This window comes from Staurois parvus, unplaced genomic scaffold, assembly GCF_062004578.1.
Source record: "Staurois parvus isolate SC_StPar_1 unplaced genomic scaffold, SC_StPar_1.0 ptg000078l, whole genome shotgun sequence".
NCBI classification, from domain to species: Eukaryota; Metazoa; Chordata; class Amphibia; order Anura; family Ranidae; genus Staurois; species Staurois parvus.
Window position 1 is genome coordinate 3,438,343 of NW_028317874.1, and position 26,595 is coordinate 3,464,937.

Here is a 26,595-nt window from a genome sequence, read left to right on the forward strand (position 1 = left end):
GCCTTCAGCCTCACATCTTCCTCACTGTCTTCCACCAGAACTCTCCTGCAGATGAGTTGTCAGTCCACCCCTGTTCCCACTCTATTATATTCTATCACCAGCTCACTCCTAGGGTGGAGAGATTTACTATTCAAAACAAAAGCTATTGAAGAGGTTAAAACTGTGGATATTCTCCTGTAAGTGTATGCACATTGTATCCTTTAAATATCAGTTGACAATTGGATACAACAAGGTTATCCTTTTCTATCACATCTGCCACACCCTAATTCTATTGTGGATAAGGCACAGTATCCCAGATAACTTTAATTAACAAATCATATTTACCCTAGGTTTACACTTAAGCGTTTTCCGCAGCATTTTGCAGAAACGCATTGCAGTCCATTTAACATGATTTCCTATGGGACACACTCACATCTCCACGTTTTCACCCCCTTTTTGGAAAGGGTCAGGGACTTTTTTTTAACACAGGAATTTTGGTTTTATAGACTTCTATGGAAACGCTGCAGAAAAGCATGTAGTGCATTTTTGCTGTGTTTATGCCACATTTTTGATGCTCTTTGCATTTTAAATCTGCCTAGCAAAAATGAAAAAAAAAAAATGCAAAATGTGGCAAAAACGCAGGCGCAAAAACGCATCACAAAACACAATGCAGAAACGGGTCAAACACAAACTGCATAGGTGTGAACCTAGCCTAATAGCAGATTTAGAATGCCCCCAAAATTTGGGAATTTCTTACAACCTTTAATAGATTCAAAGAAAAGGGAATTTTCTTTTTTTACGCATGGTTAACTGACTTTATTATTAATGAAAAAAAAATGCTGAAATGGGAAGCAGAACTTGGCATTACTTCTCTTGGAAACAATGGCAACAGACTATACATTATAACAATAAATCATCTGCATGTATTGAACATTGGGAAAATGCTCACAAAATTTTAAACAGATGGTATATAACCCCCTATAGATTATCTAAGATATTCCCTTCTTGTAGCTCTACTTGTTGGAGATGCAAATGTTATTATTTATTATTGTACAGGATTTATATAGCGCCAACAGTTTGCTCAGCTTGCTCAAATGTCAAATAGGAACTCTATATAATATATTTTGGAGTTGTAGAAATACTCAGAGTTTCTGGAATTCTGTTTCAGCTTTTCTAGTGTCCCTTATGGGCATCTTAACCCTACTCACACCTGCAATGGCACTTTTAAGCTTAAAATATAGAGACATACCCAACACAATTTAGAACCATTGTAATACAAATACGCATTGCTGTCAGACTAACAATTTCGAGTCTATGGAGATCTAATATTACACCCAATCTATACAAAGTTATAGACAGACTTAACATCCAGGGTAATTTTGAACTCATGCTTGCATTTAAAAACTACAAACTTTACGATGGCAATTATGACCCTCTCATCCAAAAGCTTTTAGGCAGCTTAAAGAGCTTTGCAAAACATGACACATTTGTATTTTCATTCTTTCTCAACTTCTATGGATGGATCCTCTACCAATTAGAACACCTTCATTATTAGTGTGACGTTATTTATTTTATTTTTCTATTGTTTTTTTTGTAGTGATGGATATACCTGTTACAGTGTGAGCCCTATCAGGGTAACAAGTACTCACATTATGCTATGGTTATTTTATTTTGAAAGAAACTGACAGGACATGTAAGACCTTTACTGTCTTGGAATATTTGTTACTACTTTTTTGTTTGTTTACAAAAACTACTCAATAAAAATCTATTAATTAAAAAAATACAAATAAAAAACAACAGTTTATTCATTTTATTGCCTCGTAAAAATAAAAGAAATACAGCTAAAATGACAAAACATTAACCTCCCTAGCGGTATGATTATGTCAATATTTCTGTGCTCAAAGCGGTACATTTTTTTGCATGGAAATATGTCTTTTTTTTTATTGTAGGCCTGTAATTTTTAGGAAAAACTCACTGAAATCTGTCCGAACAAGAATCTAGTAAACATTCCAGGTATAGAATTTGAAACACAAAATCATAAATTATAATATAATAATCATAAAAAATAATAATATAATAATAATAATAATACATTTAATTCAATAATGTAATCAAATTAAAAACACTGAAATTTGAAATATAGAGCCAAGTTCACACACAACTGAGCTTAGTCGCAAAATCATTTTCAGTGTCTGATTACGAATTTCCCCCATGAATCATTATCACTCAATTCTGCAAGTGGTTCTAATTTACTATCCCTGTTCTCTAGCTGGTCTAAAACCGATTTTGACCTAAAGGGACGCTTTTTGGACACCATGGACTTTTCTCAGTTTCCAGGCAGAAAGAACAGTAAAAATGCAGGGCACAGGACAAAGCACTCGGGACAAAATGTATGTGAAATGCTTTGATACAGTAATGTTATACTCTGTGATTTTAGTGTATTGAGTGAATGTCACTTTTAAAATTTTTGAATTTCCCGCCAGTTCCGTCCCCGTACATCCCGTACGTCCAGACACTCGCAGGGACCAGAACCCGGAAGACAGATGCCGGCATTGGCCAGAGGAGATTGCAGGGGATGCTGCAGGGGGGACATTGCGGGAGCACAGGACAAGGTAAGTGAAACAGGGATCCCGGAGCAACGCTGCAGGGTAATCCCGAGTATAGCTCGGGGTTACCGCTTTTGGTACTGAAAGTTTACCCCGAGCTACACTCGGGAATACCGCCAGGGAGGTTAACAAATAGTAAAAACTGTAGATAGTATGTAAAAATAAAGACAGTAAAATAATTTAGAATACACCCAGACATGAGGTAGGCCCTCCAGAAAGTCCACCCATACGTAAAGACACATAGACACATGGCACAGAAAATAGAAAGGGAGGGGAGTAAGAAAATAGGTAATTAGGAGAAGGGAGAGGAGGTGTTGGGGAGGAGGAGGGATTATGTACTACTTTAAGGCCATGAATGACATTACTTATCCAAAAGTGTTTTGGGGTTTTGTAGGATATTATAATTAGGCTAGATCAGGGGTTTATAAACTTTCTAAGCAAAGGTCCAGTTTACAGTCCTTCAGGCTTCCTTGGTGGTAGACTATGGCCAGTGGGAGTAAAATATGACCTGGCATCAGTGCCCCATCATTAGTTCTGATGGGAGGAATAGTGCCCTATTGTTGGTATCAATGGGAAGAAAATGGTGGAATAGTGCTCCAAGGGCTGGATAAAGGCAGGCAAATGGCCACTGGGCTAGATATGCACTGAATACAGAAAGAAATCCATTGCCTTTGGTGTTAGGGTAGTGTTCCATTTGCTTTGTAACTACCCTACTAGTAAAGGACTAACAGAGGATGGGGACGGGTCAAGCATAGCAGAAAAGCTGAAGGTAATTGTTCTGTCCTTACTGCATGTCACCTTGTAGCCTGTTTGCAGCTTGACATGGAGCTAAACTATCCTACACGTCAATAAATCAGACCATGTGTTCATATTTTGAGGTTTCGCTGCAATGACAGGTTTTGTGAAACTGAAAGGAAAGGCATTAAAAAAAATCCAATCAGAACACCTGTAAATAAATTACTTATGCTGTTAATGGTAGGTAGAACAAAAAATGCAATAGGAACAACAATAAACCTGGTGAAGTCCTATGGTGGAGGAATATGTAACATTCAGGTAGCACAGTTTTACCACACCACTTATCAGCTGCATGCATGTACATAGAGCCATTTAGCTTTGAACACTCCATCTGCTCGTCATACTGGCTGCACAATAATCAGAACTTCCGAGTGTCCCTTGCAAAACAGAAATTCAAAAACCTACAACAGTTTCCAGTAACTACTTAGTTAAACTATTCTGTTTATGGGTCACTCTGCCTTAACAGGTGCTGGAGGAGGTTCAGCAGGCAAAGTTAAATTGCCCCCTATGTTTATTAACATCTTTGGTGGTGCTGACTGTATATTGTGCATTAGTACCATCAAGCAAATTCCACTTTAACAAAGTCCAAGCAGTCAAAGTATCACTTTTACTTTTGCAACAGCTTCTTTGTTGTAACCAGCCTTATTGTAAATACACACTGTCAGTCCTCAGAAATGTTACCTGTGTGACAGAAGTTCAGATAACAATTCAAAGCAATCTATAGGTTAATTAGAGCCTTTCACTGCAAGTGGTGAGATGTGACAAGCAAAAATGTTATCAAGATTCACTAACTATAGGGATTAACTATTTGGCAGTTGTTTGATACAAGTCTGGCTTTTATTTGGTCTCACAAGATAAAATGGAGATAGATAACAATGGTGTTTCTGAACTTGTCTGCAAACTTCAAATCCAGAGTCACCAAACATCTTGTTATTAAGTGGCCTACTATTATCTTTGGATAAGACTACCAAGTAATAAAAAAAGGAGCAACAAACTGTGAAAAACAGCCTCAGAGGTTGCTAGGGGTAGAATAATAAAGCTGGCCAAACACTAGAATTCAGTTTGAAAAACATTAATTTTTTAAACTTTCTTTTCATTTTCTAATGTTTAATGGAGTCAAATAAATTATTGGCTTTTTACTGTAGTGATGAGAACATTCAAAGGAGCAGGATGGAAATTTTTTACCAAATGAATGAAATTCAAACATTGAATGTGGCTTTCATGCTGGAAAAATCATACATATTGTAATGCACATGTTCTAGGCACATTTCTAGGCACATGTTTAATACAGATGGGATTCCATTCAAGTAACAGATCTGGCTGAAATTTTAAAGTGTTACTAAACCCACAACAGTAAAATCAGTCTGTATATGAAATAAAGCATGCTTGTTATACTCACTGTGGAACCTAAGGGGTTATTCCTCTGCATTGTGTAAAAAGGCTGTTTGATCCTTTCTTCTCTGCCACTCTTGTTGAAATGAACACCTGATATAGACTGAATCCATAGTCACATACACATGCTCAGTTTGGTGCATATTGCTAGAGAGGTTTTTTTTTTCTTGGGAGAGTATATGTGATCAGCACAGGGCCAATCAGCACTGTCCAGACAGAGGGCCAGAGGTTTCACATCCTCCTAGAGCAGAAAGAAAACTCCTCCTACAAGCTCTAACCTGTGCTCTGTTGAAGTCACAAGACTGCTCTAGTTGATGATGAGAAAAGGTATTTATCAGTTTATATTTAATAAAATGATTGCATTTCCATGTTGTGTGTACTGTGGGAGAATGCGGGGATTGGGGTTTAGTAACACTTTAAGGGCTTTTGGATGAAATTAGTTAACTCAATGATGGCAAGAATAAATGCTCTGATGAGTGATTTTTCATAATTCCGAACAAGTTTGGACAGAATTCTACTGGTGTATGGCAAGCTTTATATAGCTTTTGCCTGAATAAAGGTGGGGCTCTTGGTGTTGGGAGAAGCAGTCCTTGAATTAGCAAAGAAAGAGTTCATGCAAACTGAATGGCTGTGTGAGCCTGCACACACTTATAACTGTTGGTAAAAAGTTTGGATATTTTGTGTGGAGTTACCCATGGGTCCTCACAATGGGCCGAAAATGTGTGGTACTTGTAACTTGTAACTTGTGGTAAGGAGGAAAGGTTGGATATTTTGTGTGGACTTACTCGTTGATACTCACAATGTGCTGAAAAGGTGTGGTACTTGTAATTGTTGGTAAAGAGGTTAGATATTTTGTCTGGATTTACCTGTGGGCCCTCACAATGTGCGAAAAAGGTGTGGCTTGACTGTTACCCCTGTTCACATATATGTGGCTGTGTGGACTGCATTTTGTACAGGCATGAGAGCCCATTTATTTGAATGGACTCCCGTGCCCGTGACACACAGGGAAGAAGTCCCTGCACTTCTTTGGAAAACGCAGCCCGCATGGGGACCTCAGTTCCCAGTGCGGTTGCGTTTTCCAGTGCGGGCGGCGTGCCATTAGAACTAATGGCACCCGCCCACAGGTCCACATTTCTATGTGCGGGTGGTGCAGCTGCATGGATTTTTGTGCGGATCCGCAGTGGTACCAGCCGCATAGATGTGAACCTAGGGTAATGCTGACATCCCTTCCTCTTTTCCTCTGAACCCACCTGGCTTAAGTTCAGTTGCACAATCAATAAATAGGTTCACATAATTGCAGTTTATACATTTAAAAAATCCAGTATGTTACATGGTAGTCATTTCTTTGTTCTTGTGCTTGTTTTCTGAGACTATGCCAATGAGATTATATGATTTTCTGATATATTACAGCAAACTACACTTTTAAACCAAATCAAATACGGTAAATGCAAAGGAATGTTCAGTTATCCCATTACATAGCTGCAATTTGTTCCGAATTCTCGAGCAAATTAATATAGCTCTAAAGTTAAACTATAATAGACTAATAACTTCATGACACATTGATAATTAGTAATCCCCATGCAATTTCCCCTCATCCATGTCCTCATATTTTATTTTTAAATGCATTTTTGGCTTGCCAGTTGCATTAGTGATCAGGGTTTCTCCATATATAAATATGACAACAGATTTTTCATTCCAAGAGCCAGTGGTTTCAAACCATACACAAGCAATCAGAATTAATAAACCCTCAGACAGATACTAATATTTTAGAGTGGTCAATAAGATTTTTAATTTAATGAACAGCTGCTTTGAGAAAATATTTGCAGATAAATTCACAGAATATAATACTCTTCCAAACTGGGAATGGTTTAGCAGCCCAATTTTAAGGAAATTATGTTGATTGCAAACTATACATAAGCTTAAAGACTATAGGCTCAGTAAAACATAATCCCTTTCCTTTTCTTCTATGAAGGATCACAGCCTGCATATTTAAAAATCAAATATGGCTTCTCATGCGAACATACAACTACACATTACTACAACATACAAAGGTATATACAAAGGTATATTTTATGGCTGGTAGATAGTCTTGGTGCCACATCCCTAAAAGATCATTCTAAATCAATGAATACAATATTTTTTTGTACTGGTTTTACTAAAAAGACATATAGAGGTTGATTTACTAAAAGTACTAGTGCAGCTCTGTATAGAAATCAATCAGCTTCCAGTTTTTTTTGTCAAAGCTTAATTGAGCAAGCTGAAGTTAGAAGCTGATTGGCTACCGTGCAGCATTTTGCACTCTACATTTAGTAAATCAACCCCCATTATTTTTAAAACACAACGTGATGCTTTTATTTTTTGACACTACCTAAAAAGGTATTTCACGAATATATAAAATTATAGCTAAATATCAATACATATCAACACCAGCCTGAACCATTGATACAAGGAAGGATGGATCCATGCTTTCATATTGTTTAAGCCAAATTCTGACCCTACCATCTCAATGTCACAGCAACCAGTCTGCCCATACTCCTCTGACCTATGACATCAACAAGGCATTTCCGTCCACACAACTGCTGGTCACTGGATATTTTCTCTTTTTCGGACTATTCTCTGTAAAAATTCTTAATAGGTGTCTGCTCCAGCCAGATCAAATCTAGATTGAATATGGGCTGCAGTTACTAAAAGAGGTACAGCCTAAAATTAAGGATTTTGAAAATGTAACCACGCTCTCTAGAGATCAGTCTCTATATAGAATCTCTAGTTAATTACCTGAGAATCTATCCCTTATGTGAAGCAATACATATTTCTAATATATCATCCTTATTCCACCATAAATAATAAAATTATAAATGCATGTGCTTTCTACATATAAAGTGCAAACAATCAAAAAAATGAATTCTCTATATCAATAAATAAATATAAATACATCAAATGATCCCTAGTTTAAAATATCCAAAGTGCAAAACTGTCTAATATAAATAATTAATATAAATTAATTCATATAAAAAAAATATATGTATATAATAAATACAAAGTAGTCCCATGTGTTATTGATCCAAATGCATATAGCCCAAAGTGAAAAGTGATGCAGCTGCAGAGTGTTTATGCTGAAGTCTCAGTGATTATCCATAAACACACACTACCATGTTTCCTTTCCCTGAGCACACTAGTACTCACCCTCTATGTAAACTGCAATCTGTTGAAAAGGTATGATCCAAGAGAAAAAAAATAAATATATTTAGATATTTATTTTTAACTATTTATTTATTTCAGGTACTTATATAGTGCCGTCAATTTACGCAGCGCTTTACACATATATATTGTACATTCACATCAGTCCCTAACCCTCAAGGGGTGTACAATCTAAGGTCCCTAACTTACTTTCATACATACACATATTAGGGGCAATTTAGACAGGATCCAATTAACCTACCAGCATGTCTTTGGAGTGTGGGAGGAAACCGGTGTATCCGGAGGAAAACCACTCAGGCACAGGGAGAACATGAAAACTCCAGGCAGGTGGTGCCATGACTGGGATTCGAACCAATGACCCTAGTACTGCCAGGCGGAAGTGCTAACCATTTAGCCACTGTGTTGCTCCAATATATATATCTTTCCAATATTTGTGAGTCTCTTTAAATGATGGACTTAGCATTGGGTCAATTGCACAATAGTGTGTTAAACTATCCAATCTGGGTATACATTTTCCTCTCCAGCCATACACTGATTAATCGTTCACTCCGATCCCATCTCACATATATGTATCTCAGGAAGAGAGAAGCACTGATAGTGTAAAACCATTACATTTATTCACCATATAAAAGAATTACACTTACAATGTGTGTGTCTACCCAGCACTTAGGATGAATCGCTCAGTCAAATTGTGCACTGCATACTCTGGTGATGTTGCCAAGCTGTGAGCTGGCAGGCTGTGGGGCATGACATCACAATTCCAAGCACAATTTATGCGTTTCAGTGTCAAGTAGTCGTCAGCTTTTATTATATTTTTTTTAAATGATTTGATTGATGTTAATTATTTATACTGGACTATTTTGCACTTTTGATGTTTTAAATTTGGGATCATTAGCATTTTTTGATATGTACTTATTGATATAGAAAATTCATGTTTTTGATTGTTTGCACTTTATATGTAGGAAGTATGAATGTATGAATTTTAAAATTTTTTATTTATGGTGAAATAAGGATGATATATTTGAAATATTTATTGGTTCACATAAGGAATAGATTCACAGGTAGTTCATTAGAGGTTCTACATAGAGACTGGTCTCTAAAGAGTGCGGTTACATTTTCACAATCCATTCTCTGTAAACACTAGAGATGGTTGTGTGTGAAAATCCCAGTAGATCAGCAGTTTTTGAAGTACTCAGACCAGCCCATCTGACACCAACCATGCCACATTTCCTAGATATCAAATCTGCATCATCAGGAGATTTATAAGAACTGTATCTATAATATTACAACATGCTCATCATATGCATGTATTGAACTATGTATTCAATATATGTTCATTAATGATGGTGTAATAAGTGAATACATACTGTATATTAAATGTTTATTAATGATCATCTTGATGTGATATCCACCGCCTGATCTCTTGATGTAGCTGATTTGTTATCTAGGAATTATCTTAATGATCACAAATTGACCCCCCCCCTTCCTAAAAACAAAAATACATTTTGTCTTTAGTTATATAAAACAACTGTTTTGGGGATTGTCAAAAAATACTTGTGTTTTAAACATATTGAAGTTGAATTACATCAAAAGGTAGATAGGCTGTTCACTTTGCAAGAGAATTTTTGCCTTGCAGGGGAATTCTCCCTTTGCAAAGTGAATTTTCAAAATATTCACTAAGCTAAGAAGACCAAATCGCATACAGGGAAAAAATTGTGTTTTTTGGTATTTTTGTTGGCATTCCATCAGAGCTTCACCTCATTTACTAAAACTGGCCATACACCAGTAGAATTTTCTTTGAAAAAATTTGCTTTTGAATGCTCTGATATTTCTGAATTTCAGAACAGTTGCTAAATTCTTCTAGTGTGTGGCCAGCATAAATTAAGGGAAAATTCCCTTAAAAAGTGAAAACTCTCATGCAAAGTAAACTGGTATCTTTAATATCCCAAAAATTATATTATGTTAATGTAATTACAGTAAACATGTTAAACAGAAACAAAGCTTTTGAATTGTTAACATGATGAGTACCTGATTTTTGAAATGGGATAGTTATAAATGTACCAAAGTTTAGAGACATGGTCCTGTTCAAGACTCAAGAACTACCTAGTGAATGGTAAACTTACTAGTCCAGTCAGTGATCCCACACTTTTCCCAAAACACAGGCTCCTGACCACTAAGGCTACGTTCACACTAGCCTTGTGTGCAGGCGGCAGAGAGGCGTTTGGGAAGCGTTTTTACCGCTTCCCAAACGCCTCTGCCAATTCTGCACATTACAGCACATGGTGCTGTTCTAACGGGAGCGTTTGCGTCGCGTCGCGGCAAAACGGACGCCTCTGGATGAGTCAGGAGGCTTTGAAGCCTCCTATTCTCGTCTATGGTGCCGCTCCGCAAACGCCCGGCCGGCGTTTGCGGTGCGGTTGCGACGCGGTTGCGGGGCGTTTGCGGAGCGGTAACACCACTCAAACTGCATTATAGGCGTTTGTGGTGCGTTATTAACGCTCGGCAAACGCCTAGCAACCGCCGCTAAACCGCGCATGCGGCGTTTGCGGAGCGTTTGCCGAGCGTTAAAAAACGCTCGGCAAACGCCGGACCAACGCTTGCCAAACGCTATAGAGGCGTTTGGCAAGCGTTGGCAAAACAGCCTAGTGTGAACGAGCCCTAAAGCAGAAAGCACTTACATACACTGGTGCATGTTTAGAAATAGAACTGCCTATAGCAGTCAGATTTAAATTATGTATTTAAAATAATAAGAAGAAAACACAGGTTAGGCCACTGGTAGAACACTTACAAATATGTAGCACATGGTAATCTCTAAAATATGTTTAAAAATATATATATACATTCCTTGTTCATATAATAGCCTCTTTCATTTATTTAAATCCCATTTCCATACATAACTTGTTTTTTTTCGTTTGCTTTGGGAAGAGTTAGGAAGATTTGTATATTTGTATTGCTGTGTCTCTCTTTGGGAGATTTCTTCTAGTTTCCTATCTGATAGGAAAACATAACTAAATCCGAGAAGAAAAATTGAATGTATCGCAGCTTACTAATCCTTAGATGTGGTGGCTACATTAGCTTCATTTTTAGACTTGAACATTTTTAGCAAGTAAAGAACATACCTGTTTTTTCTTGACAGAAACACTGTGGCAACAAATCTTTCTTGTCAAAACTATTTATCCTACCACCCCACAAGTAATGGAGAGTAACAATGGCAAACAATGTTTGAAATCCAATCTGGGAGGCAACCATGGCTGCCTCCATAGATACAGTGGAGAAATAAGGGTAGTTATCCAGTGACAGGAAGTGTGTTATTTTCAGGATTACCAGTTGACAATAAAAGCTGAAAAAAAAGAAAACTAGTGCAGGCATCTTATCTATGGACTGGTAAGCTGAAATATACTACAACACTATAAATACATTACAATAAATACATTTTATTTCTTGGTGTAGATCAGGGGTTCTTAACCTGGGGTTCATGGACCCCTAAGTAGTCCATGAATGGGTTCAGGGGACCTGTAAAGGTCAGATAAAATAAAAACAATAACATTTACATTCATTAAACAGCCCTTCCTCTTTTCCCAATCAATGGTTTCCCATTGAAAGAAATGAAAAAAAAAAGATAAATGTCTCTTGACTCATTGTTGGCCCATGCTTACCTATTAAATTTGTATCATCATTCTCTGCACAACTGCCGTATCATGCCACTCCATAATAACAAGGGCCAATTATCATTTTCTAAAGCAAAATTAACCTGTGCCAAAGGAAATTAAGACCTTAATAAAAAATGCTGCTGCTCAAAGATGAAAGAAACATCAATAAATGTGACCAAACCGCAGCGCAAAAAAATATAAACATAAAATAAGCATATATGGCGGGGGCGCATGCGCGGCCGGCATCTAGATGGACGCGCTTTGATTACAGCTCCGTCCATCCGCCGACACTAAACCGGCACACTCCAGCCCTGGGGATCACAAGAGGCATACTGACCTTGCTGACAGGTGCCCGCTCCTCCACGCATATGCCCCGCAGAAGGAAAACCCCGGGACAGCCGGGGAAACTTACAAACTTCTTCCCGGCCGTCGGGCCGGGAATCCAAAATGGCGCCCGCAACAGCAGACAGGGAGAGAGAGGCGGCACTGTGGAGGACTACAGGGACCAGCAGACGGATCCCAGACTGAAGCAGTCATTATACCAGGGGACCCTGGTGAGTTGTCACCTCCACTGTCCCCCACAACCAGTAGTCCAGCCAAATCTCGGCCACCACTAGATGATGACCCAGGCTCTGCATATCAGGCCTTGAATTTTCCACCACACACTCCAAACGCAGCCTTTATTGAAATAGATGCATTCCCTGCATCAGACCAACCGCTGACAGAGATCTGCATGAGAAACATGCTCTCATCATTACGTCAAACCCTGCACATTGATATCTCCGCATCGCTCAACCAAATTACTGGTATTATAAAACAGCAAGAATGCAGAATACATCACATTGAAACTAATATGGGAGATGTCATAAAGGCACATAACGATTTGATTGACGCTCACGCGGATCACACTTCAGAAATGGAACAAATCAATTTAAAAATAGCCGATCTAGAAGATAGATCGCGCCGTAACAACATTAAATTTAGAGGGGTACCTGAATCAGTTACCAACGAGACACTACTACCTTACCTACAACAATACATCAGGACCCTCATCCCAACAATCCCCGACCTAGAGCTGGCGATTGATCGGGCCCATAGATTGCCCAAACCTTCATTTCTATCCGCGGCTATCCCGAGAGATGTATTAGCCCGCATACATTTCTACCATATCAAAGAGAGAATCATGACAGTGGCAAGAAACCCGCCGCCACTTCCACCATCTCATGCAAATCTTAGGTTATATGCGGATCTGTCAAAAGCCACACTTTACAACAGAAAAAAAATGGTTTCTATTACCAAGGCCCTAAGAAACCACAACATAGCTTACCAATGGGGCTTCCCCACAAAACTAACAGTAAGACACCAAGGCAGAGTTTTCACGATCAAATCTCTTGAAGCTGGCCTAGATCTACTTAAAGTCTGGAACATCATACCCGTAAATGCGCAGGAGACCGCACTACCTCCCGTCCAACATATGGAGGCAACATGATTAACAACGCAGATCAAGATAAGTTGAGGCACACTTATACTTACGCTCTTCCCCAGAGGCTCCAGTTCAACATCGATTCTCTGGCGATCGGCCTAGAACAGATGAAAATTGCTCTACACATTTACATTTGGCTTGACCTCATAGACGGTCAAGGTTTGTTTAAAACCCCCAGTTTAAAAGTAGCTAATGAAGCTGCATGGTTTACTTGCATTTTGCGCAAGTGTTTTTTTATTATTGTTCTCTATGCCCTTCCCCTCCTTCCAAGGTGGCACCACCAAATACTTACCTTCAACCCAAGACCTACCCACTTAGACTATATATGGAAAACTGACTTTGATCCACTAATCGAATCTACCCTGTATAACAGGGATGCAAATCCTTTTTCTCGCATATGGCCATACAATGGACTACGATTCTCTCAAACAACATACCACTTAGATACACACCTCAAGAAAGGACTATTAAATGATTAAAATCACATCCCTCAATGTACGAGGCCTTAATTCTCCCTTCAAGAGATCGATGCTATCCAAAGAAATCCGGAAATCTCAAGCGGACATCATTTTTATACAAGAAACCCATTTCGCCACAGGGAAAATTCCCAAACTACAGCTGCACCGATTCTCTCAAATATTTTTAGCAACTGACGCTAAAAAGAAGAATGGAGTTCTCACAGCCATTAAAGATACTACCTCACTTCAAGTTATCTCAAGTACAGCCGACCCACATGGTCGTTACCATATTCTAGTGTGCCAATTGAATGACATCATCTATACCCTAGTGAACGTGTATGGGCCAAACAACAAACAACTGTCTTTTTTCCGCAAACTCTACAAACTCATAACAGAACATAAACAAGGCAGACTTATCATTGGTGGTGACTTCAACGTTATGGGCAATCCGCTTTTAGATTCGTCCTCCAACAAAAAATCCACCAAGCCTGACTTCAATCACTTCTTACATGACCACGATCTGTATGACATCTGGAGATGTCAGCACGGCACTGAGAGAGATTACACCTACTATTCCCCTCCCCATCTCTCATATTCAAGAATAGACAACTTTGTCACCGACAAATGGACATTACAGCACGTGAGATCATCTAACATTGGTACCATAACTTGGTCAGATCACGCTCCAATCAGTATATACTTAGACGACAATCTACGCTCAGCGATTCCTCCCATCTGAAGATTGAACTCTTCACTTCTGAGAAACCCAGAAAACCAGAAACATATCCTAGAAGCTCACAACCTTTTTTTTGATACGAACTCTACTCCTGATATCTCTATTACTACACTCTGGCTAACGTACAAGGCCTACATGAGAGGTATCCTCATTCAATTAAATTCCCGCACAAATAGAAAGAGATCCCAACAAATTGACCAACTAATGACCTCTATCCACGCGCATGAAGAGATAAACAAAAAGAACCCAAATCCCTCCACATCCGCGGCCCAAACCCTAGATAGAAACAGACTACGGACCATTTTGCTCCATAATTACGATAATAACCTTCAAAAAACAAAAACCAAATTTTACGCTCTAGGAAATAAAGCAAACTCACTCCTTGCTAGAATTGTCAAACAAAAACGACTTAAAACTAAAATCTCTACGATTCATCATCCTAATACTCGCACTCTATTAACAAACCCACAGGATATAGCAAACGCGTTTGCGATATATTACCAGAATCTGTATAATATAAAAGATGACCCAGATACAACCCAACCAACAACTCTCTCCATTAGACACTTTCTATAGAACACAAATCTTCCCCGCATTACTCCAAATCAACTTGAATCTCTTTCCGTGCCGATAACACCCTTAGAAATTAAACAAACCATAAATACTCTCCCCCTAAATAAATCACCAGGGAGCGACGGCTTTGTTAATGAATTTTATAAATCACTAGCACCTAATCTCAGTACTCACCTATCTTCCTTATATAATTATGTCGCAACAAATGGAGAATTTCCCCCTGACATGTTGCAGTCCATAATCACTACCATTCCAAAACCGGGTAAAGACCCCCAATTAATCCAAAACTATAGACCGATTTCCTTACTCAATACAGATATAAAAATATATGCCAAAATAATTGCCCTAAGACTACTTCCATATCTACCTACATTAATCCACCCAGATCAAGTGGGATTTATACCTGGTAGACAAGCTCCTGACGCTACAAGACGAATTATATCCCTACTACATCACCTCGAGACCGAAAAACAACCATCCCTCCTCCTATCATTAGACGCGGAAAAAGCGTTTGACCGAATCCATTGGCAATTTATGACCCTTACATTACAAAAATTTGGAATAAATTTTCAATGCTTTTTTCACAAGTTGTAGGAGAGCTACAAGTTTCAGGTCTGGTCACTGACCTGAAAAAAATGGCCTGAACTTCTACAAATAGAATTGTTGAGAAGGAAATGGGGACCTGGAGTAAAAAAAAGACATTTTAGAGCTATGGTTAAAGTAAACCTTTAAAAAAGCACAGCATTTGGGGCCCCTTGCAATTCAATTGTGAACAAAACAATTGTGAATTTCCTAACAGACCAGTAGAAGACAGTGAGCCTGAGCAGTGGAAGAGGTTTCCAGCCTTTCTTGTTGTACACATCATGGTGGACCCTAGAACAACAAGTGGCTTAACAACTCACCGCCTGATGGGGCGCACTAATACGTTCAACCCAAAGGGGAAGCACTTCTAAAATACTAATTCACAAAATCCATAAAAAATAATGCCATACATAGTCATGTTGCCTGGACCTGTTTATTGTAAGATTCTCCAAAGAATGAACAAATCTTTGTGCACATATTCAGGAGCTCCAGGGGACTGTAATTAACCAATAAGGATCAAATTACTTAAATCCAAGTAATTTTACATTTAACAGAGCAGCTCATAAATATTTGCAATGTGTTTAATTAACATATTTATCATTGTTTACTTGTATTTATGAAATATAAGAACTGAATCCCTTCAAAGCTTGAAGGGTGGAGAACATACAAACTGAATTTTCCATCTCCTGATGCTTCAAAAAAGCAGGGCACCTGTGTCAAACTCATCTGGGAACTCATAAAAAATGCATTGCACAGAGATGTAATGTCTTGACAGAATCTCTTTCAAGTGTATAACTACAGTCACCTTGATAGTACTTTCTCTCAAGCTCCATTTGGTCATTATCAATGTGTGTGTGCTTCCAATGTCTTTCTGAATTTAGACAGCGTCTGAAGGAAGACATTATTCATATTTTATATATAAAACTGAGAAAGGAGGAAGATAGATAAATAGAAGAATAGATAAGACAGTAAGGTCATTTGAGCAGACCCTGTTTATTATGCAGTGGCAGTCTTTGTATTATTATTTTTTGTGTGTGTATTCCTTTTATATGTTTGTGTTACAAAAATTAATGATAGATAGATAGATAGATAGATAGATAGATAGATAGATAGATAGATCCATAGTAGTCACTGATTTCCTGCACACAGGAAGTTAAGTGATAAGGTTATCCTGTACATGGAAGTAAAGTGCAGCTTTGGAGGAGAAACCAGGTGCATATACCCCCTAGAATCACATATATGTTTGTGACGAACACGGTGTCAGACCACTGCTCTTTCCACCAACCTGTGACAAAAGAGTGGTCAACCTCACACCGTGCTGTCACTTAGGCAACAATGGCACTCTCAGCCTCACACTGTACAAAGATTTTCCCTCTTGCAGGTCCACAATCTAGGTGCCAGCAGCCTGAGAGTGGTTGTCATCAATTTAAATTAACTAAGCAATTAACTCGTTAAAATGCCACCACCTGCTTTTACTGAAAAACAGGAAACTTTCACAGGATTAGCAATAACAATTATGATTTTAAAAGAAACGTCTGTACACACACTGTCACCACAGACAGTTATATTCAGAGATTTATACTACAGTAGCACTCTTCAAGAGACAGTGATTCTTTTAGTTTGCATTAGGGTATTAGAGACTGTTTTAGGGCTTTTTCAAAATATAGTTTAATATGAAAAGGGGAAAATGGTGCAAATACAATATTTACAAAAAAAACCCAAAGATATTACAAATGAACAAAGAGACAACAAGCAATAGAAAGATAAAGGGATGAAAAATGAAGAATACTTGAAAGTCCTGTTTCAGCAGATTTCAGTCCATGAACATGATGAAATATCGTCTCTCATAACTTGACAGGTCTTCATTTGCTTGATGGTACACAAGAGCTGTCAACTTCATGACTACTGCACCATAGATAGGCTTGTCCACTCCTACTTCCACCATTGCCTATCCTTACCACCCCAAACCCCCCCCCCCTTAACCAAATAAACGTTACAAAAAACATGACACCATTTTTGGAGTAAATGGCCAACATGGCCTTTTATTAACAACTTCACAATTTACATACATCAACCGTTCCTTAACGAAACCAAAGAATTGTTGTTGGTCTTCAAAGGCACCCACAAACGATCCAAAATGCACCTGCGGACAACCCTATACACTAGGCCTCCAGCCGCAACCAACCAGCTCGGAGACAACCATACCGTCCGCAGTGCAGCACCACCACCTTCCAGCTAAACCTTGGTTAACTGGGAATATCCACCGGGCCCCCCATACCTCGGATGGGGTCCCACACCATTGTTTTCCTTCCAAGATGAGAACCGCCTCCAAAGACCAACAACCGCACCTGCCCCCGGACAAGACCCGATACCCAACCTAACAGGGAGGGCGGGAGGGAAGCTCTGGTCCTTGCACTCATCCAGCTGCAATGACGCCCCTTCCGCAGCAACCCCCACCCTACGGTGCCACAGACACCTCCTACACTCCACGTCTGCCAATCCAATTATTCCCAATCCCATTCCCCACCCCTTGGAGCTAAATTTTTTAACCCTTTCCGTTCCCAACCACTCTGGGCCTAGTCATGTATGCCCTGCGCTATTTCCATTCTTCCCTATTCGCTACGGGCATTTCTTGACTACTGCACCATAGATAGGCTTGTCCACTCCTACTTCCACCATTGCCTATCCTTACCACCCCAAACCCCCCCCCCCTTAACCAAATAAACGTTACAAAAAACATGACACCATTTTTGGAGTAAATGGCCAACATGGCCTTTTATTAACAACTTCACAATTTACATACATCAACCGTTCCTTAACGAAACCAAAGAATTGTTGTTGGTCTTCAAAGGCACCCACAAACGATCCAAAATGCACCTGCGGACAACCCTATACACTAGGCCTCCAGCCGCAACCAACCAGCTCGGAGACAACCATACCGTCCGCAGTGCAGCACCACCACCTTCCAGCTAAACCTTGGTTAACTGGGAATATCCACCGGGCCCCCCATACCTCGGATGGGGTCCCACACCATTGTTTTCCTTCCAAGATGAGAACCGCCTCCAAAGACCAACAACCGCCACAGCACGCTGGGTAAGCCCTTACCCATGCGTGCCACGCCACAAACGAACCGCCCGTAGAATGCCGTCCTGCAGCTCCAGGGACCACAAATCCGTGCCCACCGCATTCAAATGCACTCCATCACTGCGAAGGTACCGCCAAGTATCCACCTCCAACTCCACATGCCGAACCACCAATCCCCCATTACGACTAAAAAAGCGCCCCACCTCCCGGTTGACCTTAATCCTGGCCTTGTTGAGCCGCTCCACCGACCGCGCCAAGCGCCAAGAAGTGCGGGCGACCATGTCAGACCACACCACCACCAGCCCCGGAAACTCACGCCGCAACAGAAGAAAATCCAGCTTGACATCTCTAACCAGCTCCCGCATGGACCTACCCCCCAAATCGTTGCCACCCGCGTGAATCACCAACACATCCGGTGGCCTATCCAGCCGCGCAAAACGCCGCACCTCTGGCACAACCCGACTCCACAACATGCCCGGCACACCTAACCAGCGGACACAAACCTCCCGTCTATCCAACCCCAGCTGCCTGCCATTAGGCCGAACATCCGCCCGCCTGGCCCCCCAAAAAACATACGAGTGACCCAGGATCCACACCAGGCACACCGCTCCACCTGAAAGAAAAGAAACAATACCGCCCGAACAAAACAGCACAGGGACAGAACCGCAACAACCTCCCACAACCCAAACCACAGGACCGCCCACTAAGCCCGCAACAAATGCGGCCGAACGTACAGGCGAAATCTCTGGGAATCCCACCTACCTATGCGCTTCACCACATCCTCCGACAGCCCCCACCTGGCCGCCTCCGTAGCAGCCCCTATCCTAAACGAGTGCGACGCATACAAAGACGCATCCAAACCAGCAGCCGTCAAACACCGGCGAAAAACCGCCACAAACTGAAAACGCGTTAAAGGGGAGCCATCAACATGCCTGAAAAAGGACCCCCGCCCCCCAGGGCGACGGGACAAAAATTCCCGAACCGCCTGAACAGGGCACACCAGTGAACCCGGAAGAGCGAAAAAACGCACCTTCGCACCCCTGCCCAATTGATCCGTCTTAGACCGACGGACCAGAACCTCCACCCAATCTTCGGAGCACACAACCTCCTCCACCAACAACCCCCCAAGAACCGACTTGGACGGACTAACGAGCTCCCCAATGCGCAAAGCCCCAAAAAAACGCCACCGCAAAGGCAGCCCGAAATAAAACCACCTCAAAATCCGAAGAACACACAGTCCGCAAATGCTCAAACAAAGACCCCAACAACTCGAACGACACCGGACGACGAGAATCCCTACAACGATGAGCCCTCCGATAACCCCGCAAAGCCTGTCGAACCCAAAAATCCTTAGTAAAATCCCTACACCCTTGCAACTTAAAGAAAAACGCCAATGCCGCTAGACGGCGATCCACTGCGGACGCCGACACCCCCCGCTCCAAACTCCGCGCCAAGAAGTACAACACCGCCACACGCACCTCCGGCCCCCAGGGATCAATAGCTACCAGCCCCAGCAGCTCCAGCCATTCCCGCCAGACCGTAGAGTAAGCAGACCAAGTCGCCTCACTCACCGACCGCCGGATCCACCCCGCAACGACTCCAAGGCAATCTCCCACAGCCAGTCAGGACAAGGAACCCCGTGTTGCTCCGCCGCCGGCGCCAACTCCCGGAATTTGTCCCACTGAAAACGAGACAAAGCGTCAGCTAAGGTGTTGTCAACCCCAGGGAGATGCACCGCATGAAGAAAAACATTCAGCTGCAAGCAACGCAACACCAAGTGGCGAAGCAGGGCCACCACCGGTCGGGAAGAAGCCGAGACCCTATTGATGACCTGAACCACCCCCAAATTGTCGCAGTGAAAACGCACCTTTTGATTCCGAAAATTCTCCCCCCAAACCTCAACCGCCAAAACCACTGGAAACAATTCCAACAGCGCAAGGTTACTGAGAAAACCTGCCTCCCGCCAGGAAGCCGGCCACGAGGCCGCACTCCACCGACCCCGGAAATAGGCCCCGTATCCCGCAGAAGCCGCCGCGTCCGTGAACAGCTCCAAGTCAAAATTACTAACCGGGCCCGACATCCAAAGCGCCCGGCCGTTGAAAGAATCCAAAAAGGTGTGCCACAACTGCAAGTCCTCCCGATGCTCCCGAGTCAGCCGAATGAAATGAAAAGGGGAGGCAATACCCGCCGTCGCCGCCGCCAACCGGCGGCAGAACACCCGACCCATCGGCAGGATCCGACAAGCAAAATTAAGTTTTCCCAACAATGACTGCAAGGGCCGCAGCTGAATTTTACGCTTCCCCTGAACCGCACGAATTTCACCCTGAAGGGCCAACAGCTTCTCTTCCGGCAGCCGGCACTCCATGGCGCCAGCATCCAAAACAATGCCCAAGAAAGTCATCACCGAAGCCGGACCCTCCGTCTTGTCAGCCGCCAAAGGAATCCCGAAACGGTCAGCAACGTGCTGCAACGTAGCAAGCAAAACCGCGCACACCCCGGAAGCCGGCGGACCCACGCAAAGAAAATCATCCAAATAATGGATGACCGAATTCACCCCGGAAACATCCCGAACCACCCACTCCACGAACGAACTGAACTTCTCAAACAGCGCACAAGAGATAGAACACCCCATGGGCAAACACCTATCAACGTAAAACGCGCCCTGCCAACGGCAACCCAAAAAACGAAAACTGTCCGGATGAACCGGCAACAGCCGGAACGCCGACTCAATGTCGGACTTCGCCATGAGTGCACCGCGCCCATATCGACGAACCCAGAACACTGCCGCATCAAAGGACGTGTAAGACACCGAACACGACTCCGGATCTATAGCGTCATTCACCGACCCCCCCTTAGGGAAGGACAGGTGGTGAATTAACCGAAACGCATTTGGCTCCTTCTTAGGCACAACCCCCAAGGGAGAAACCACCAGATCCGCAAACGGCGCACAAGTAAACGGACCACCCATACGACCCAACCCCACTTCCTTCCGCAACTTAGCCGAAACCACCTCAGCATGCTGCAAGGCCGACCGTAAGTTCCGAGCTAAGGGGGGGACCAAAGTCAAAGTACAGGGGATGCGAAAACCCTCCGAAAAACCAGCCGTCAGTAGCACCGCCGCAGCCCGATCAGGATATCTATTTAAGAAAGGCTCCATCCTTTCCACCCGCACCGGCGTCGTCCCTCTTCGGGAGGGCCTCTACCCCGCCTGAAGCAGCGCGAGAAAGGATGGGATCCACCGCACCCGGAACACTCGTGCCTAAACCTACAGGACCCTCCAAAACGACAAGTGCCCACCTGGAACTGCCAGCAGAAACCCCTACGCTTGGCGGCCGATTGTCCCGGGGAAAACGAACCACCGGCCCCGCCCTGAAAAAACGGACCAGGAGCCCGCGGCGGCGCCATGAGCCGCATCCAAAGGCCAATGTCCTTGTGGTCCCAACGCAAAGACGGGCGAACAGCCCTCCGCTGCCTAAACTGCTCATCGTACCGAAGCCACGCAGACCCGCCGTAAACCCTGTGAGCCTCACTAATGGCGTCCAGGTAACAGAACAACGCCGAGCAATGCTCCGGAGCTTTCTCCCCAATGACACTGGCCATGATTGCGAAAGCCTGCAACCAATTCGCAAAAGTACGGGGAATAAGCCGAAAACGCCGCCGCTCCGCATCCTCCCGTCTACCGTCATCAACCCGGGAACCCATCAAACGGAAAACGCTCCAAAGGCAAGAGCGTGAATATGTCCACATACTCCCCGTTCCAAATTTGTTCCCGCACGGCCGACTGCAAATGCGCACCCAAGGGGCCCTCAAAACACACATACACTTCCCCCTTCGCAGAGTCCGCCACGCCGACAGGTCCGGACACCCCCGAACCCTCCCCCAAAAACGCGGAAGGAACCGCAGAACCCATAATCCCAGACTCCGCGGAAACCACCCCAGGCCCAGAACCAAGCGGAGAAGAGACCCCCAGGCCCCGCACTACCCCGCTGTCCTGTCCCGGAACCGCGAGCCCGTCCCCACCGGCCGGCGGGAGCCACGCAGAAACAGGCCCAGGGGTCCCAACACCGCCCCGCTCCAGCCGCCGCACCAAGTCCCGCAAACCGGAAAGTACCTCCCCGAGACCCCCACCAAAACCAGACAGGGGAACGCCGCCAACGACCGCCGCCGAGGCCGCACCCACTGGGGCGGCCTGACCGCCCCCCAGCAGATCCCGCAACGCAGAAGAAAAAGAGACAGACACAGGAACAGATAACTCACCAGGCTGCCCAGGAGATGTCCCATCAGCCGCGCACTCCCGCTCCATCGATGAAGAGCGACGAGCCGTCACCCCCGCATCGGGTTCAGACAGCTCGCCCTCCGACCTCTCGTCCACCACTCGACGACCGGATGGCCTCCCAGTCCCAGGAGCCACGGGTCCCGCAGGGTTGTGCCGCTCCCGACTCTGCCTCTGGGCACCAGCCATGCCCGTCGCCAGCCCTGGGCTCCGTCCAGCAGCACTCCGCCCAGCGCTGCACGTCTTCTTCCGGCTTCTGGGAGCCCCGGCTCCCGACCGTCCAGGGGGCCCACCAGCCGCATCAGGGGACAGCCCAGCAGCCGCAGCTGACCGCCTCCCGCGCCGAGCTCCCTCCCTGACAGGCACAATGTCAGCGGAGGAGCCGGTAAAAGCACTCCCTCTCCTGCCGCCACGCCGTGCGGGCGGGGGGGAGGGACTAGCAGACAAAACCCCGCCCGCCGAGCGCACTGCACGTCCTCCTCTCCGTGCGGGCGGGGGGGAGGGGCCACCTGGCGAAACCCCGCCCACCGGACTCACGACACGGCCTCCTCTCCGCGCTGGCGGGACGGAGGGCCCACTCGGCGAAGCCCCGCCCGCCGAGCGCACTCCACGGCCTCTTCTCTGTGCTGGCGGGGTGGAGGGGCCACCCGGCGAAACCTCGCCCGCCGAGCACACCACGTGTCGTCCTCCTCTTCGTGCGGGCGGGGAGGAGGGGCCACCCAACGAAACCCCGCCCGCCGAGCTCCGCCATCGCCGGGGATTCCTCCCGGCACCGCCGCTAGCAGAGGCCAGTGAGCGCCCTGCCAGCGGGGCCGGAGGGTCCCAAGGGGGGCTCCCAATGCGGCGCTGAGCTCCAGGGGGCGGGGCCGGACTAAAGCGCTCCGGAGGCCTAGACCTCCGAGCACGTGGGCGCCCCCGCCCCCCCGCAGCTGGTGACAAGACCGGGTCTCCCAACAGATCAGAGACCCGGCCCTGCAACCAGCCCATACCTCGCTCTTCCGCCGCCTCCCGAAGCTGTGCCACCAGGGCCTCCATGCCGCAGGTCAGATAGGAGGGGGAATTGCAGGACCCAGCTCAAATGAAGCTCTGGTCCTTGCACTCATCCAGCTGCAATGACGCCCCTTCCGCAGCAACCCCCACCCTACGGTGCCACAGACACCTCCTACACTCCACGTCTGCCAATCCAATTATTCCCAATCCCATTCCCCACCCCTTGGAGCTAAATTTTTTAACCCTTTCCGTTCCCAACCACTCTGGGCCTAGTCATGTATGCCCTGCGCTATTTCCATTCTTCCCTATTCGCTACGGGCATTTCTGGAGCAGTCTCCTTTTCTCTGATATCAAATGGGTGTCATCAGAGACCAGCTGACCATGTAAGTGGCTGAGGAGTGGCCATGGGATGTCCCTGTGTTTATGACTGTATCACGGCCCTCCCTTACATGCAGTTTTATACTAATATTATCTTCCAATATTTACAGGTTGCATTCTGGAAATTAGCAATTATTGTTCAGCATTGAATTTCGTGTCCAGGAATACTAAACACAGGGTATCTCGGATAGGCCTGTCACTCAGGAGGTATCTGACTGCTGTTTCACCTTCTCTATACTATAACTTAGTCGTGTATGATCTGTTTTGGTGGTTTTGCTACTGCACTTATTTACTTGGTTCTATCTAATATTATAAATGTAATAAGTGATTACAACCTTTTGTCTATACATGAATTTAGCCAATTCTCATTTGACTAATACCAATAATGTTAATACCAAATGATAACAACTGTGCAAAAAATAAAGATCTAATTTATTTACACAGAAAAGAAGCTTGCTATTAATCAAATATAACAAAATATAATGTAGCCGGTATAACTTTAAAAGTAGTAATATTACAATGCAAATACAGAATGTTACCAATACAAAGAGATGACTACAGGAGAGAAAGTTACAGAAAAGAAACACAGAATAATACGTTACGCAGACATCCTGATGACTGGGCTTCCAAAGAGGCAAGGGACAAAGAGACATAATGCCATACCTTTTATACTCCCTCCCCCTCCATTCCAGGTAGTCACACCTTTCAATAGGTTCCAGTATTTTGCCATTTATGTTCAAAGGGGGGCTCTGTGACTTGTGAAAGATATTGGCCAACTGTAGCTCATCAGATGGAATTTAGGATAGGCCAATGTCCAGCGAAGCATACCTCCTTTGAAGCCAGTTCCCACAGGAAGATCTATGACAATACTCCCTAGGAGGTGTTAGAAATGATGACTCCATGGCTTATTTAGCCAGGTGGCCATACTGTCATAAACCTCTACAGGAAACCTTCTAAGCGGAGGTGTTGAGGTGATGCAACAGATGATAAATAAGTTGCAGGAATTGAGACCTCTATCAGAAGTTCACAATAATGTTAAAAATGATTGTAGGCCCAAAATATCTATCACAGATCTTAATTTGTTTGGTATGATATTCCCCATTCAAATATATACTTAATATTGGTGTGTCTTGGTCCTGTCTGGTTTTATGAATTGTGTGTAAATTTTTGGAAATTGTGAGTTGGACAGGGGGTCTCCGAAAGGTCACCGCAAGCCTGACTGCTTTGCAATTCCCATTAGCCCTGGTTAAGATATTTTACTGCACATGGTGTATTCCTAATTGGTATTATTGTCCTACAAACCATGGGTGACAGAACTGAGAGATTTTGTGACTGTTTTACGATGGATCAGAGTGGAGTGATGATCAGTAGATTTTTATGGTTAGCAGAAATTAACAGACATCCTGCCCAAACTTCAATTATCAATCATCTGAATAGTATCCAAAAAGAGAAACAAAAATAAATCTTTTTTTGCTGAGGTCCCAGGTTCAAGTTCAGGTCCTGACAAATAGACTCTTTAATGACTGGTATAGTAGCACTGGATTAGCATAAGGTCAATGCGGTGCCTATATTTAAAAAGTGATCAAAGTCTTTACCAAGTAATTATAGACCTGTTATTTTACCCTCTATAGTCAGGAAGATACTGGAGAGTTTAATTAAAGACCACATAGATTAGTTCTTGATGGAAAAAATATTTTAAGCAACAGACAGCATGGAGTCATGACAGACAGAAGTTTTCAAACAAATATGGTTTATTTTATGAGGATGTAAGCAAAGCATTGGACAGAGCATTTGTCACAGTTCCCCACACATGGCTAATGTGTAAGGTAAAGCCTACATGCTCGTAAAAATCAGTTTGTAAATGGCTAGAAAACTGGCTAAAAGACCAAATTCAGAGAGTAGTGGTAATGATTCATACTCTGAATGGTCTAGGGATGGTAGTGGCGAACACCAAGGTTCAGTATTGGGACAATTACCTTTTAATATATATATAAATGATATAGGGTCTTAAAAGTATTAATGTATTAAGGTATTAAAAGTAACATTTCAGTCTTTGCAGATGACACCAAGCTATGTAGTGGAATAATGTCCTTGCAGAATGGGCAACTATGTGGAAAATGAGATTTAATGTTAATAAATGTAAGGTTATGCACTTGGGAGCTAAGAATATGCATGCATCATACATACTAGGGGGGGTACAACTGGGAGAGCCAGTGCTGGAGAAGGATATGGGTGTCCTGGTAGATCATAAGCCTAATAATGGCATGCAATCCCAAGCTGCAGTTTCCAAAACAAGCAAATTCCTTTCTTGTATTAAAAGAGGTATAGACACCAGAGAGAGAAATCTAATTTTACCCCTGTACAAATCATTAGCAATACCTCATCTGGAACATGCAGTTCAGTTTTGGGCACCAATTC

General features: G+C 43.5%; 1 protein-coding gene across 1 annotated transcript; it reads right to left on the minus strand.

The window, feature by feature from the left end:
- Positions 1–19,196: 19,196 nt before the first annotated feature.
- Positions 19,197–22,998, minus strand: LOC149469227 (uncharacterized). Its single transcript, XM_089669553.1, is given in 4 exon segments — positions 19,197–19,722; positions 19,724–20,133; positions 20,304–21,581; positions 22,794–22,998. Coding segments are annotated over 4 exon segments (2,376 nt in total). The 3' UTR covers positions 19,197–19,239.
- Between the last annotated feature and the right edge of the window lie 3,597 nt (positions 22,999–26,595).